The sequence below is a fragment of the Heteronotia binoei genome, chromosome 1 (assembly GCF_032191835.1).
Source record: "Heteronotia binoei isolate CCM8104 ecotype False Entrance Well chromosome 1, APGP_CSIRO_Hbin_v1, whole genome shotgun sequence".
Lineage (NCBI taxonomy): Eukaryota > Metazoa > Chordata > Lepidosauria > Squamata > Gekkonidae > Heteronotia > Heteronotia binoei.
The window spans coordinates 29394878-29409564 of record NC_083223.1 but is presented as its reverse complement, the minus strand read 5'-3'; the positions used below and the strand labels follow the sequence as shown (position 1 = coordinate 29409564).

At 47.1% G+C, this 14687-nt stretch overlaps 1 protein-coding gene across 2 annotated transcripts in view; it reads left to right on the top strand.

The window, feature by feature from the left end:
• The window catches only part of ETF1 (eukaryotic translation termination factor 1), a 79478-nt gene that overhangs the window by 51726 nt on the left and 13065 nt on the right, over positions 1 to 14687 (top strand). For both annotated transcript variants that reach the window (XM_060232860.1, XM_060232869.1), the window contains exons 5-9: positions 791 to 929; positions 2570 to 2760; positions 3612 to 3741; positions 8102 to 8257; positions 10252 to 10316. In XM_060232860.1, coding sequence (XP_060088843.1) covers positions 791 to 929; positions 2570 to 2760; positions 3612 to 3741; positions 8102 to 8257; positions 10252 to 10316 — 681 coding nt within the window. The remainder of the gene's footprint in view (positions 1 to 790; positions 930 to 2569; positions 2761 to 3611; positions 3742 to 8101; positions 8258 to 10251; positions 10317 to 14687) is intronic.

Sequence of the window (14687 nt, the reverse complement as noted above, 5' to 3'; positions counted from 1 at the left end):
AGTTGCTTAAAGATGTAAATCCTAGACTTGTGGTGTATTTACTTATAAGTTCTTCAGTGGGCGTTATTTTTGGTTTGCCTCCCTTCCTGTTCTGGTCACTTCTGGTGCTTCCCTCCTTTCTTTTTTACAGTGGTGTATGACTGTTTTTAATTCAAGTTTGACTGAGCTTTGAGTGTAAAGCTTTCTTTCTCCTCTAGTGCTTCTCCTTTCACTTTTAATCAAATCTGTTTTCCCCTTATTTATTTGGAACATCATCATCTAAACCTATGTGGCAGTAACTCTCACTTCATGTAAAAATCAAATCACCCATTCATCTAGGGCAGCAATAATAGGCTTTAAATTAACTTGGCTTTCAGGAAGTATGACATCAGACAATTGGTTCACCTGGTTTGAAGTCAAAATGGATGCACGTATCCCTTCAGCAGAAGTAAGCCAGTATGCTGTAGTGGTTAGGGTGCTAGTCTTAAATCTAGGAGACCCAGGTTTAAATTCCCCCTCTGCCATGGAAACTTGCTGGGAGACCTTGTGCCAGTTACAATCGCAGCCTTACCCACCTCACAGGTTGCTGTGAGGGTTGCTGTGAGGATAAAATGGAGGAGAGGTAAGTGATTTAAGCCACTGGGTCCCTATTGTGGAGAAAAGCAGGGTGTAAATGAATTAAATACACAATTCTTCACCTTGCTGATTCCTGCTCAGTTCACTCTACAGAGTTCCCATAAGCACTGAAAGCCAGGGTTTCATTTCAAGACACCTGCTTGTATTTTTCTTCTTCTTCTATGCTGCCTTGCAGGCCCTTACAGCGCTACTGTCAGATGACAGCAAGTTTGGCTTTATCGTAATAGACGGTAGTGGGGCACTTTTTGGCACTCTTCAAGGAAACACCCGAGAAGTGCTGCATAAATTCACAGTAGATCTTCCAAAGAAGCATGGTAAAGTATAAAATGGACCCCTAAGTATAAAAGATGAGATTAGACTAATCAAGAGTGTCTCCAGGGAGGAGAAGTTTTAATCAAATTTTGACTGGGTAGAATGCATTTTATGTATTTTATGTATGAATGCATTTTACTTCCGGTATAAACATTGGGATGGATCCTATGAACTGCCACTGGAAGGCTGCAGGCCCATAGCTATGGGGGGCCAGGCTGCTCTATTTAACAACCCCCCTTCCTTCTGTAGGGCTCCTCCATTGGACCTGAGGAAAAGGGAGGGAGAGAGAGAGAGCACAAGAGAGAGCAAGGAAGAGAGGAGCGAGAGGGAGCGACAGAGCAAGAGAGCAACAGCAAGGGGGAGAGTGAGAGTGGCAGACAGAGTGCGACAGTGAGGCGGAGAACAAGAGCAGCAGCGAGAGAGAGATAGTGAGGGGGAGAGTGAGAGAGCGGCAGCGAGGTGGAGCGAGAGAGTGAGAAAGTGACAGTGAGGGGGAGATTGAGAGAAGAACAGCGAGAGAGAGAGAGAGGGCCTGGGGCCAGATCAGATATACTGCACATTCCACAGGAGAGAAGACACACTGTAAAATAATACCCCTGCCCCCTCACCCCTTTTTTATTTACTAATTTTTATTTAGTTCATTTTTTATTTACTAAGGTGTCAAGCGCATGAGACAGGAACTCTCTCCCCCTTCTCATTTTTACCACTCCTTCCTAGGGCCGGTGCCTCCTATCATCCCCTTCTGAAATGAACCCATTTTTTTTATCAGTCAACCAAAGTGTTTTACAATGGTTTTCTAAATGTACAGGCTGTGACCATCAGTGCTGGTACTTTTGTGATGGTGTTTGCCCGGATTTCTTGATTAGTCCACTACTGTTTCATGCCTCTCCCCCCCCCCCCCCTTTTTATTCCTTTTTTGGGGTGAGAGCTAGGACCGGGAGGGCTGGTCACTGGAGGGAAGAAGCAACCAAGCCCCGTGGCACCACCAACAAATCTTCTATCTCCTGGGCCCCTCCACCCAAAATGCTCTGTCTATGCAGCTGGAAGGCAGAAGTAGATCTTTACTGCCTATTCCTTCTGGTGATGATGGGGAACATTGTGGTCAAAAACCAGTGCCAAATGGGGGAATTGCAGAAAGGAAGAAGAAGGAAATTGTAGTTGTAATGAATATTTGTCCATTTCTGAAAGTCTGGCCATAATCCATCCCTAGCTTAGGTATGGTTAGGCTGGCCCCCTGAAATCTGTGGGAGACCCACAGGCTCTGCATTGGCCTATGAAAGTTTAATTATGAAGCATGCAGCCATGGCACCAGTAAAGTGCTTTTCTAAGTTAGGTTGTAACAGAGGTCTTTTGAGGCCAGATTAACACGATGAATAAATTTAGCTTTGTATTTTAAGCACACAGATCCTAATTCACAGTGTGGTCAGGCTGATTGCAGATAAATTGTAAATCTTGAATTTGCCTTGAAATAGCTATCTATGGATAGTGGCATGGAGATCTGTTTTCTGTGAACTTGGTCATGGGTTGACAAATATGTACTTGGTCCAGGCATCTGAAGGGAAAAGAGATAATTTAGGCTGAAACCCCATTTTTGTTAAGAGAAATTTCAGTTTTGCTACATTTTAACTTCTCTCTTTCCAAGGAAGAGGAGGTCAGTCTGCCTTGCGTTTTGCTCGCTTGAGGATGGAGAAACGGCACAACTATGTAAGGAAAGTAGCAGAGACAGCTGTGCAGCTGTTCATTTCTGGAGACAAAGTGAACGTGGCTGGCCTTGTGTTAGCTGGATCGGCTGACTTTAAAACTGAGCTGAGCCAGTCAGACATGTTTGATCAGGTACACAGAAATGTCCTTTGTCAAGCAGTGTTCAGTTGTGTTGACAGCTTGTGGGCCTAATTCTGGGTGTGGGTAGAGAATGAACTGTGCAGACAATGACCACTAGAAACAATGGGAAATTTTCCCCTGGATTCCAGGCATACATCAAACACTGTTCATGTTTGTATTTATAAAAGCATTGAAGACTTAAAACTTTTGAGGTGGATCCAGACTGTTTTCTGTTTATGCAAGTTATTTCTGTCAGTAGAACTGAATATTCTTGCCTCCTCTCACTGTATACCTCAGTTCTCCCCAAGATGCTGCTCTTGGGGGACAGGGAATCCTCAGGGAGAGGCAAATCTGGGGAGAGGGGGGCTGCAGCAGGAAGAGGTCTTGGGTGTTAATTATCCCACCCCTTCCATTAGCTAGTTCCATCTGTTTGGTTTATTTAGAAATAATGACTTGGACCTTACACCTCCCACCTGCACAGCTGTCTTTGATTGCAGAGAATGTTCTCCTGATGCCTTTGGCTGATGCAAGTCCAGGCTTTTGCATGAGCGAAAAGCACCTTGTGCTGAAGGAATGTGTTGTGCAGTATAGGACAGAGCTGCACAATGAGGATCTGAGCACAAAAGCAAATGGTCACTATCTACCTTTACATAAGAGGTGGGATTTCATTTTACGTTTTTTGAGTGCAAAAAGCAGGAATCTTAGTGATGCCCTGTCCCTTGAATTTGGTATGGGAAGTGTTTGGTTATCTCTGTATGAAATGCCCGTATTTGAGTGGAAGTTCTGCTTTAGTAAATGATGAAACATTCTTCATCTTTTAGAGTAATGCTTCTAACATTGAGGTTTGCATCTTTTCTTTGTAGCGATTGCAGTCCAAAGTACTAAAGCTAGTTGACATCTCATATGGTGGTGAAAATGGGTTCAATCAAGCTATTGAATTGTCCACTGAGGTTCTGTCTAATGTGAAATTCATTCAAGAAAAGAAACTAATAGGTATGAATAAATGCTTTGATCATCTGACCTTTTCTTGCAGCATAAACAGACCTCAGATATTCCATAGGAGTACTTATTTAAGGTATAGGAATCTTCCTTCTGCTATAGTGGGAAATAATACTAGCAAGGTTGTGTTGTACTTATTACCGTAGAATCATAGAGTTGGAAGGGATCCCAAAGTCCAACCCCCTGCACAATGCTGGAAATTCAGAAAGACCTCCCCCCCTCCCCACTCACACACGGTGACCCCTGCTCCATGCCCAGAAGATGGCCAAAAAATCCAACAACCTCCAGGGGTCCCTGGCCAAACTGGCCTGGAGAAGAATTGCTTCCTGACCCCCAAAGTGGCGATCGGCATTTTCCTAGATGTGTAAGAAATGACCACAAGAACTAAGCACTGATTCAGCCCTTCCTGCCCTCCCTCTCATGATTTGCTTAAGTTCACAGAATCAGCATTGCTGTCAGATGGCCATCTAGCCTCTGCTTGAAAACCTCCAAAGAAAGAGAGCTCACCACCTCCTGAGGAAGCCTGTTCCACTGAGTAACCACTCTGTCAGGAAGTTCTTCCTAATGTTTAGTGAAAACACTTCTGATTTAATTTCAGTCTGTTGGTTCTGGTCTAACCTTCTGGGGCAACAAAAAGCACCATCCTCTCTATGAGACCTCTTCAGGTACTTGAAGATGGTGATCATATTACAGTCATCTCCTCTCCAGACGAGAGATGTACCAAGTTCCTTCAGCCTTTTTTCCTAGGACCTGAACTACAATTCCCAAAAAGAAATAGAAAACAAAGCAAGCAGGAACCCACAAGGACTTGCGGGAGGCATCTCAGATTGCCAGATTGAGGATGAGAAATGCCTGGAGATTTGGGCATGAAGACTTGAGAGGACAGACACCTCAGTAGGCTCCAATGACATAGAGTCCACCCTCCAAAGCAGCCATTTTCTCCAGGGAAACTGATCTCTGTCATCTGGAAATCATCTGTACTTCCCAGGTGGTCACCAGTCCCAACCTGGAGTTTGTCAACCCTGGTTTCCCTGGAGAAAATGGATGATTTGGAGGGTGGATTTTGTGGCATTATATCCCTCTGATGTCTCTCCTTTCCTCCAACCCTAAGCTCTTAAACTCATTCCCTCCTCTTGGCAATTCCCATATCTTCTCCCTGCCTCAGTCTCTCCTTAGCCATTTACCAACCTACCTTTTACTGCCTTCCACCTTCAGCTATATTAATTCTTACTTTACTTCATTTATACCCCAGCTTTTTCCGCAGTAGGGACCATAGCAGCTTACATTATTCTCTTGCAGAATAATAATTACATTATTCTCACAAAGAGCCAGTTTGGTGTAGTGGTTAGGAGTGTGATCTGGGAGAACCAGGTTTGATTTCTCACTCCTCCCACACACACACACACACATTCATCTGCTGGTGTGACCTTAGGTCAGTCACAAGTTCTTTCATAGCTGTTCTCTCACGAGCATTTCTTGAAAGAGCTCTTTCAGCTCCACAGGTCTCTCTCAGCTCAGTTCCCAAAAGAGTTCCTCAGCTCACAGGATGTCTGTTGTGGGGAAGGGAAGGGATAGGAGATAGTAAGCTGCTCTGAGACTCCAAATGAAGGGTGGGGTATAAAACCAATCTCCTCCTCCTCCTCTTTATCCAGACAACACTCCTGTGAAGTAGGCTGAAGTATGAGGCTGGTCCAAAATAACACAGCTGCTACTACACGATCTGAACCTGAGTCTTGTAGACACTAATCTGAAGCTCTAAGTACACTGAAGCTCATCAATTCACTGATGATGCCCAGCTTTACCTTTTGATGGGTGATCGGCCAGATACTGCCCTACAAAATTTGACAGAGGGGCTGGAGGCTGTGGTGGGATGGTTAAAAAGAGACGGCTGAAACTGGATCTTTCTAAGATAGAGATTCTGTGACTGAGCCAGGGAGACTCTGGGTTAGGGTGCCAACTCCCAGTCCTTGGTGGTGTGTCCTTGAGACTGGCACCTACCTTCAGAAGTCTGAGTGTTATCCTGGATGCCTCTTTGACAATGGAAGCCCATGTCACACATGTTGTCAGACTGGCATTTACCACCTGCTCCAGGATGGGCAACTGTCCCCCTACCTGTCTCACCCTGACCTAGCCGCTATAATCCATGCAGCGCTCACCTTAGTATTTGATTACTGTAACTTCCTCTACATGGACCTACCCTTGGGGCTGACCCAGAAACTCAAATTGCTGCAAGCAGCAGCACAGGTCCTTACAGATACACCTCTCACACTACATATCCATCCAGCACTGTGCAAGCTGCATTGGCTTCCAGAGGAGTACCCAATCAGATTCAAGGATATGGTACTGTCCATAGCAATCAGGGACCTATGTACCTCCAGGACCACCTCTCCAGAGCCACATGCAACTGCTAGAGTGGCCTTGGGTCAATCATAACTCACTTAGAGTTGTTCTGCTCAAAAGTAGTCCTTGGAGAGCTCTTTCAGCCTCACCTACCTCTCAGGGTGTCTGTTGTGGGGAGGGGAAGGGAAAAGAGATTGTAAGCCTCTCTGAGACTCCTTCAGGTAGTGAAAGGTGTGATATAAATCCAATCTCCTTTTCTTCCTGGTATAACCCCAGAAGAGCAGTAATACTTGAAAGATCGGAACTTACTGGTGGTCCCTGGCCTGAGAGACATCAGGTTGCACAACCTGGTGGAACTCTTTGCCAAATAACATCCACGCCTGTGCACGGCAGAGATATCCCACCAGGCGTTTGGTTGAGGACAGTGAAGGTTCTGTCTTGGCAATCCCATTTCCCATTCCCCATCTGTTCCCCATGAGATAGCGGTGCCACTAGGATGTTAGCATTTTAGCCCCATCTGTAGTCAATGAAGACAGATAATGAATTAGATTATTATGTGTTCATTGTCTTATTTAAATTGTATTTGTTTTATTGATGTTTTGCATCACTATTGTACACTGCCCTGAGCCTGGTTCTACCAGGGAGGCCATTTGATAAATGTAATGTATAAATATAAATCAGTAACTTCTACAGCACACTGGCTTTCATTGGGTAGCTGCTGCTGAACATTTGCAAGCAGCTCTGGCTACTTGAGTCATGCGAGGCAGGTGGCATCACATCACCCAGAGGTTGCTGCAAGGCCTAGAGTTGCCAACCTCTTGGTCGGACCTGGCAACTCCCCACAATTACAACTAAACTCTAGATATCTGTCTCCCTGGGGAAAATGGCTGTGTTGGAGCCATTTGTTTGTGTTGTGCGCACTCCTCAGACTTCACAGAATCTCCAGGGATTTCCCAACCTGGAGCTGACAACTCAGTGAATTCTCCCTCAAAGGCCAAAATAGGGCTGGAAAGGGCCTTACACCCTCCCCTGATTTTTACTGACAGAGACAAGTTTGAAATGCTGTTGTTGCCTAGCAACAGCCTTGATTTATAATACATAAGGAATGTTCATTCCTCTCAAGGGAATCCGTTGCTTAAAGCTACAGGCTCTGTTTATTGTTTTCAGATTTTTTTAACTACCCAGTGTTTTTGTTTTTTTAGATTTTACATTTTTTTGCAAATGTAGGGCTCTTTTCAGGTTCGTAGAAAAATCTCTCTTGCCTATTCACAGCTCCAGTCACCAGATTTAAGTATCCAAAGATATCTGGATTTCACTATTAGAATGTAAGACAGTGGTGACAAGTCAGCAAGTAAGCGTGCAAAACATTTCCAAATATCTAAAACTACGTCCATGTGCAATTGTTGTCTGCATGCCATATATTCAAATATTGATAAGGTTGTAAAGTCCTTGATCAATTGGTTTACGGGAGATGGCATTTATCTCTCTAGTGTTTGTAACAGAAGTTCTAAGCAACAGTAAATTCTTGGAGAGTCAGAACTGCAGCATGTTCTAGCGTGTGTTTGGGCTTAGATTGGGGATCTGAGTAATTCCAAATTGGGTTCTAGGGAATGAGAACCTTCCAAAAATGCAAAAATGCAAATAAGAACATAGTTTTTCTTACACTGGTTTGCTGTTTTGTCTGGATTACCTTTGATCGGGTTCCTGCAAGGTACCAATGAAAACCTCATTTGTGACCACCTTCTGTCCTCAAAATGAAATCTAACTGTGCACCAATAAAGGGAAACTCTGTTTGTTCCTATGAATCAAGCCTGCTAGAGACAGTAATTAGGCGTTAGGAGGATTCCTGTGTCAGAAGAAGTCAAATACATGCAATTGCTATAGCTGTGTTATTGCCAATGAATCATTTGGTCATTTTGTTAGGTTTTGCTATTCTGCTGAGCAAAGTTTGAACCTTGATTTATAATACATAAGGAATGTTCATTCCTCTCTCTCTCTCTCTGGTTTGCCCTAGGCCGATATTTTGATGAAATCAGCCAGGACACAGGAAAGTACTGTTTTGGTGTTGAAGACACTCTAAAAGCCTTAGAAATGGGAGCAGTAGAGATCCTGATAGTTTATGAGAATCTGGATATAATGAGATATGTGCTCCATTGCCAAGGCACAGAAGGTATGGGATTTTAGCAATTGCATATCTGCTTAGAATGATGCAGATTACATTCTAAAGCGCTTTTGATCTTGCATATTCTCTTTTGCTGATATGACTCATTTGAAGTTTTAAAGCACGATCTCTGGGGCATCTGTAAATACACAAACATGGATTTGAAGACCAGTGTCTTTTTTTTAATACAACTTTTTTAATGTCAAAAATAGTGTATATAAATGGTTCCTGTATCAACATTCAAACTAACTCAGATAACTATTTACAAAGTCATCTAGATGTAAATCAGGTTAGGATACAGTAAAGACCAGTGTCTTAAGTGCACAGCACGGTTAATATATGTATGTAAACATACCTGTTTTGCCCTTGCAATCCATGTTCAGAAAACCCCTCAAGATGGGTGGTAAACCGTTAAGTGATAAAGCCCTGGCTTTAGAGGTAAGAAGAGGCTTTCAGGGTTAACACCAAGAGTCAGCCTAGTTGGGCAGCTGCCAGGGTCCACCTCCTGACTGGCCCATCCTCTCCTAGCAGGAATTGGAATAATCCTTCATCTGCTACTGGGAGCGGACCATGGAGCATGTGAATGATGGATGTTTTGATTCTCTAAACATTGTTGGTGCTGACAGTTTTTTCTAAGAGCATGGGGAAAGTGTTTTCTCTCCCAGTAGCTGGAGACAGATCCGAATAACTCCTTCACATTCATTGTAGCCTTGGTGGGCATCAACAAGGCTCAGAAGACTGTGAACTAGTTGCATTCCCCTCCCTTCAGCTGCTGCGAGGCAGCACTATGACAGGAGCATTTTCTTTGGGGAAAAGCACCTGGAGAGGTGTTGGGCATGGGCATGCTTGAGCATGAGCATTGTCACTCTCTGACTTCTGGGAACTGTACCTGTCTCACCAGTGGAATGTGGTGCATTTGCACTTCTAAGTCCCATTGGGGCTGGCAGAGCTAGAAAAAGCTGCGCTCTGCTTTTTCCTGCTAGTGAGGAAGTGTTTGACTGGGGTGAGCCGAGAGGAGGTGGTCTGCTGGAGGGCATCTTGTCTAGGGCTTCCCCAAACCTGTGAGCTATAATTCATCTTCGAATGCAGTTGTGGCCCTGTACTTGCCATCTTAAAATCTCCTGGCTGAGTAGTCTTGAAAAATGTAATCTTCACCCACATCCTTCTGCATCATACAGGTAGAAAAAAGGACAGGAATCACATCTGTCCCAGCTACTGGGAGAGAAAACACTTTCACCTGTGCTGAAAACTGGAATGGAATTACCTCCCCTTTATTCCTTCCATTATCGGTCATTACAATGACATTAGTAGGACTACCTCCATGTTCCCAGATAGGGGAGACAAGCCTCTGCCTCACACCAAGATGTCATCTGTAGCCACAGCTCTTCAGAGCAGGCAGTAGGAGAGGCAAGCTGCTGCCAGAATAAGACCTGTCTTGCGTAGCAGCACTCCACTCTTTCTAAAGTCAGTAATAGATTATTCCCTGCAATGATAGCTTCTATTCTCCATTGTCAGTTCAGAGCAGCTGCTATCCAAGGCAGATCAGGATGGGTGAGGTCATTGCAGTGCTTGCACAAAGTAAGCTTGGGCATGATCTCACTGGATGATGACCATCTCTTGACCTAACCTGCCTCACAGGAAAAATTGGGACAGCCCCCATATTTGCTGCCTTGGAGGGGAGGGCAGGTTATAGATATTAATGAACCATTCTGAAAACCTCTCTGGCCATCTTCTACTCTAGCCAGTGGTGGAAAAGAACCTCCTCTCTCTGAAATCCAAAACAGGTGAGGCGTAATGACACAGCCTATGCTTCTAACACAACTAACTTGTATTTGTTCACAAAGTCCAACCATGCTTGTTTGAGCGAGAGTGCACACCTCACAAAAAAGGGAGTTTCCAGTCCCCTGTATTAATATCATCTGGCTTTTGTGCTCGTTAGGAATTTTGTGCTCCTTAATCTGCTTTGTAAATTTTTGATGAATCTCTTTCTTCCACCCTGCCAGAGGAGAAGATACTCTATTTGACACCAGAACAAGAAAAAGATAAATCCCACTTCACAGATAAAGAGGTATTTTTCAAACACCACATCACTTACACTAGCTATGAAGCATGCTGGCAGCTTGGGGTTTAATGAATGTGTGTCTGCCTAACTTACCTTACAGGTGCTTTGTAATTAGACAATATTTGTGATACATGTATGAGAAAATGGCTGTGGAAAACTTAACTGGCGACCCAGCCCCCTTTATTCTCTTTGTTACCTACACATTCCTGTATCTGCTAAATGTTTCTTACATGGAAGCTTTAGTTCTGTTCCTCTTGATGTAGCAGGAATTGGCAACTGCAGCTTCCTTTCTCTGCTCAGTTTCAAAAGCACATGCAGACGTAAGACCCTTTCCACTGGCAGCAAAGGAAAGGAAGTCCTTGTTGCTGATTCCTCCCTAGCAGACAAATTAAAGGGTTTAGAACAGCTTAGAATGAGTTGCTTAGCAGAGAAATTGCCAGACCAACTTCTCTGGTGCTTTTTTCTTTGTTGTGCTTATTTCCCTGTGAAGTCCACTCGTTCCAGGCATGCACATTATTTTGAGAGATCTTCTTTGTGGTCTCTATGCTTCACACCCATGGGATAGTGTGCCTGCGCCGATCCCCGAATCGGTACCTGAAAAAGCCCGGGATTTTTCTGTGCTCGGCGCCAATGGGCATGCGCAAGCGTCCCAGTACGCATGCTCACCGGCGCCAGTGCGGGGATCCCGCCAGTTCCTTTCTGACCGCTGCGCTGAGAGGTTTACCTTTCGTGTTCTCCGGTCGGTGAGTTTTTTTGGCTTTGCGTCTTCTCGTTGTATATAGCCCGTTTATTGTTTTACTTAGTGTAGTTAGTTAAATAAGATAGTTAGTTAGATAATTTAAAAAAAAAAAAAAGCTTTTCTGTGTGTGTTTGTCGGCCTATCCTTCGAGGTTCTCCCCCTGTTTGTTTTCCCCCAGTTTTTTCCCCTCAGAGGACTCTGAGCGGGTTTTTTGGCGACTGCTGTCTATGGACAGTCGCTGGGGGTTTTTCAAGCGGTGCCGTGCCTGCGGGAAAAAGATTGCCCCCCCCCCCGATGGCCATTCCTTGTGTCTGCTCTGCTTAGGAGAAGCGCATCATGTGGAGGCCTGCCCACACTGCCTCCGCTTCTCCAAGCAAATGAGGAAGAACCGGGTGGCGCAACTGTCGGCAGCGTTGACCGAATCGGCACTCTGCCCGCAGAAATCGGTATCGGGCTCGTCAGCATCGAAGATGGCAGACACCCTGGCCCAGGAGCTCACATCGGCCGATGTGGCTCCGACTGTGACCGAGTTGCTGAAAGAGCGAGGCTCCACAAAAAGTTCCCATGAGGGTTCGGTGGACACGCCCGCTAAGAAGCGTCGGGATGACTCAGGGACCCGAGCATCCACTTCTAAGAAGGCAAAATCGAAGGAGAAGTGGAAGCGACCCCGCACTCCATCGCCTTCGGTCGACGCTTCGGCTTCCACACCACCGAGGAAGATCCTGGCTTCCCCACGCCGCAGCCCAGTGACTCAGCCCCGTCTTTCGGCGTCAGAGCATGAGCAGGAGATAGATTTGACCCAGCGATCTTAGTCATCCGGGTCGCGCCGGCTCAGTGCGAGCGGGTCAGAATTGGAGGCATCGGCACCAATGGACCCGGCTACGCCGATGAGGTCCAGAGAGAGACGGGAGGCGGAACCCCCGTTTGCACCTCGATGTTTCCCGATACCACCGTGGGAGCAGTGCAGGTGGCAACCTCCATATTCTTACTACCCGCCGTACCAGTGGTACCCAAGGGAATTTCCAAAGTGGGAGCAGGAGTCGGAGGTGTCCTGCATGTCCAGGGTCTCGCATCGCTCCCGAAAGCCGTCTGCATCGGTATCGATCCCTCCGGAGAGGCGCATGGTGCCGATCGAGCCTCATCGACGAGCATCGCCGCCGATCTGGTCGCCACCGAGGGAATCGACACCGATCTTATCTGAACACTCAGTTCGTCAGGAGTCTTCATCATCGGCCTCAGACAGCGACGCCCAGGACGTGGAGCCCTCACCTGGTTCCCAGACGGCTGAGGATCTTCCGATTTCACCGTCGGAGGATCTGAAGTCCTATGGGGATCTCGTGAGGAGAATAGCTGCCACCCTCAACCTGCCTGTGACTCAGCCTCAGCCAGTTGTGGATGATAACGTCTTTGATATCATGCAAAGAGATACATCCACAGCCATTGCATTGCCAGTCACCAAGGTGATCCTTCAGGCGGTGAAGGAGCCCTGGAAGAGGCCATCAACCACACCGGTTTCCTCCAAGCGGCTGGACCATATGTATAGGGTCCAGGAGGCGGGAGCCGAGTTCCTCTTTACCCACCCGAAGCCGAACTCAGTGGTCGTCGTCTCCTCCTCTAAAGCGCGCAAGGTCCACTCCTCCCCACCGGATAAGGAGGGGAAGAAGATAGACGGCATGGGTCGGAAGGTCTATTCAGCAGGGGCCCTCGGAGTAAAGGTATCTAATTATGCAGCCTGCATGGCTAGATACCAGTACTCCGTGTGGGAACAGCTCTCCCCCCTCCTCTCCTCCTTGAGCGAGGATAAGAAGGCGGCTGCCAGAAAGTTACAAAAAGAAGGCCTTGCTGTAGCCAAGCAACAACTGGCTGCAGCAAAGCACATGGTGGAGGTGTCGGCTAAAGCCATCACTTCTGCTGTCTGTATCCGGCGCCACTCGTGGTTGAGGTTGACTGCCTTGCATCAGGAAACCAAGACCTTCGTTGAGGACTTGCCTTTTGAAGGAGACGGCCTCTTCAGTACCACCACAGACACTGCACTGCAGGAGTTTGACAAGAGTGTCAAGACCTCCAGGAACCTGGGCATGCAGGCTATATCGAAGGCTCCCAGGTCAAAACAGTGGCACAAACCCTGGGCCAAGAAGCCCCACCAGAAGTTTTCCTCTGAGCAACAGTGGCGTCCCCGCTCTGCGCAGCCTGATAGGCTTTCCTACTCCGGTAATAATAGGAGCCACTATGGTTCCCAGAACGTGAGCAAGTCCAAGGGTGCTCGCCCTCAGAAGCAGGGCCTTCGACTTTTCTACAGCACGCGTCATCGCCCCCACTGGCACGACATCCATCCGCCTCTGCCCTTTCCTGCCTGCCTGGGAGTTGATCTCTACGGACAGGTGGGCCCTGTCCATTGTAAAAGAGGGCTACAAAATAGAATTTATTGAGACCCCGAACCAATCCGTGGTGATTACCACTCCCCCCTCCCCACCTCTGCTGGCGGAGGTGAGCAACCTCCTACAGAAACAAGCCATAGAGGAAGTTCCGTTGGAGGCCAGGACGGGAGGTTTTTACTCTCGCTACTTCCTGGTCCCCAAGAGGGACGGGGGCTTGAATCCAATCATGGATCTTCGGAATCTGAACAAATTCATTCTGTACCAGAAGTTCAGAATGGCCACGCTGCAAACAATCCTGCCCCTCATCAATCAGGGAGACTGGATGGCAACCCTGGACCTCAAGGATGCCTATTTCCACGTCAGCATCCATCTGGCGTTCAGACGTTTCCTCAGGTTTGCAGTGGGTGCCCAGCACTTCCAGTTCAGAGCCCTTCCGTTCGGCCTGTCTACTGCACCTCGGGTGTTTACGAAGCTGATGAGCGTTGTAGCTGCCCATCTTCGTCTTCAGGGAGTTGTTGTCTTCCCATACATCGACGATTGGCTCCTTGTGGCGAAATCGAGGGAGAGTCTGTCAACGCACATTGTCATCAATATGCGTCTTCTCGACACCCTGGGGCTGCAGGTCAATCTGGAGAAATCCCATCTCACTCCGTCAAGGACAGTGCAGTCCATAGGGGCTCTGTTGGATACAGACCAACATCGGGCATTTCTGCCTTCGTAGAGGGCAAAAGACATTGTCAGTCTGGTGCAGCTTCTTCAAAGGCAGAAGTGGGGCACAGCGCAGCAGCTTCAGCGGATGCTGGGGCTGATGGCGACGACAACAAGCATGCTACGCTTCGCGAGACTACGAATGAGAGGTCTTCAGCTATGGTTCTTGCGCCATTTTCGTCCTCTCAGAGACTCACCTCGAAAGAGGTTCACCATCCCATCAATCGCTGCAATGGTGGGAGTCGGAGAACAACATCTGCCAGGGAGCTCCTTTCCATCTCCCGGCTCCTACTGTGACAGTATCTCGCCGGCTATGTGCGCTGGCGATGGATCTCTGGATGGAGTGCCTCCAGTTAGACATTTTTGTGAAGGCGACACATCTGCCGGGGGTCCTCAACATACAGGCGAACTCTCTCAGCAGGGGTGGAGCCTCTCCACACGAATGGGAACTGCAATGGCGTTTCCTGGAGCCTGTGTTCCAACTCTGGGGGTACCCACAGCTGGATGTTTTCGCGACAGCCGAGAACAAGAAGTGCCCTTTGTTCTGTGCCA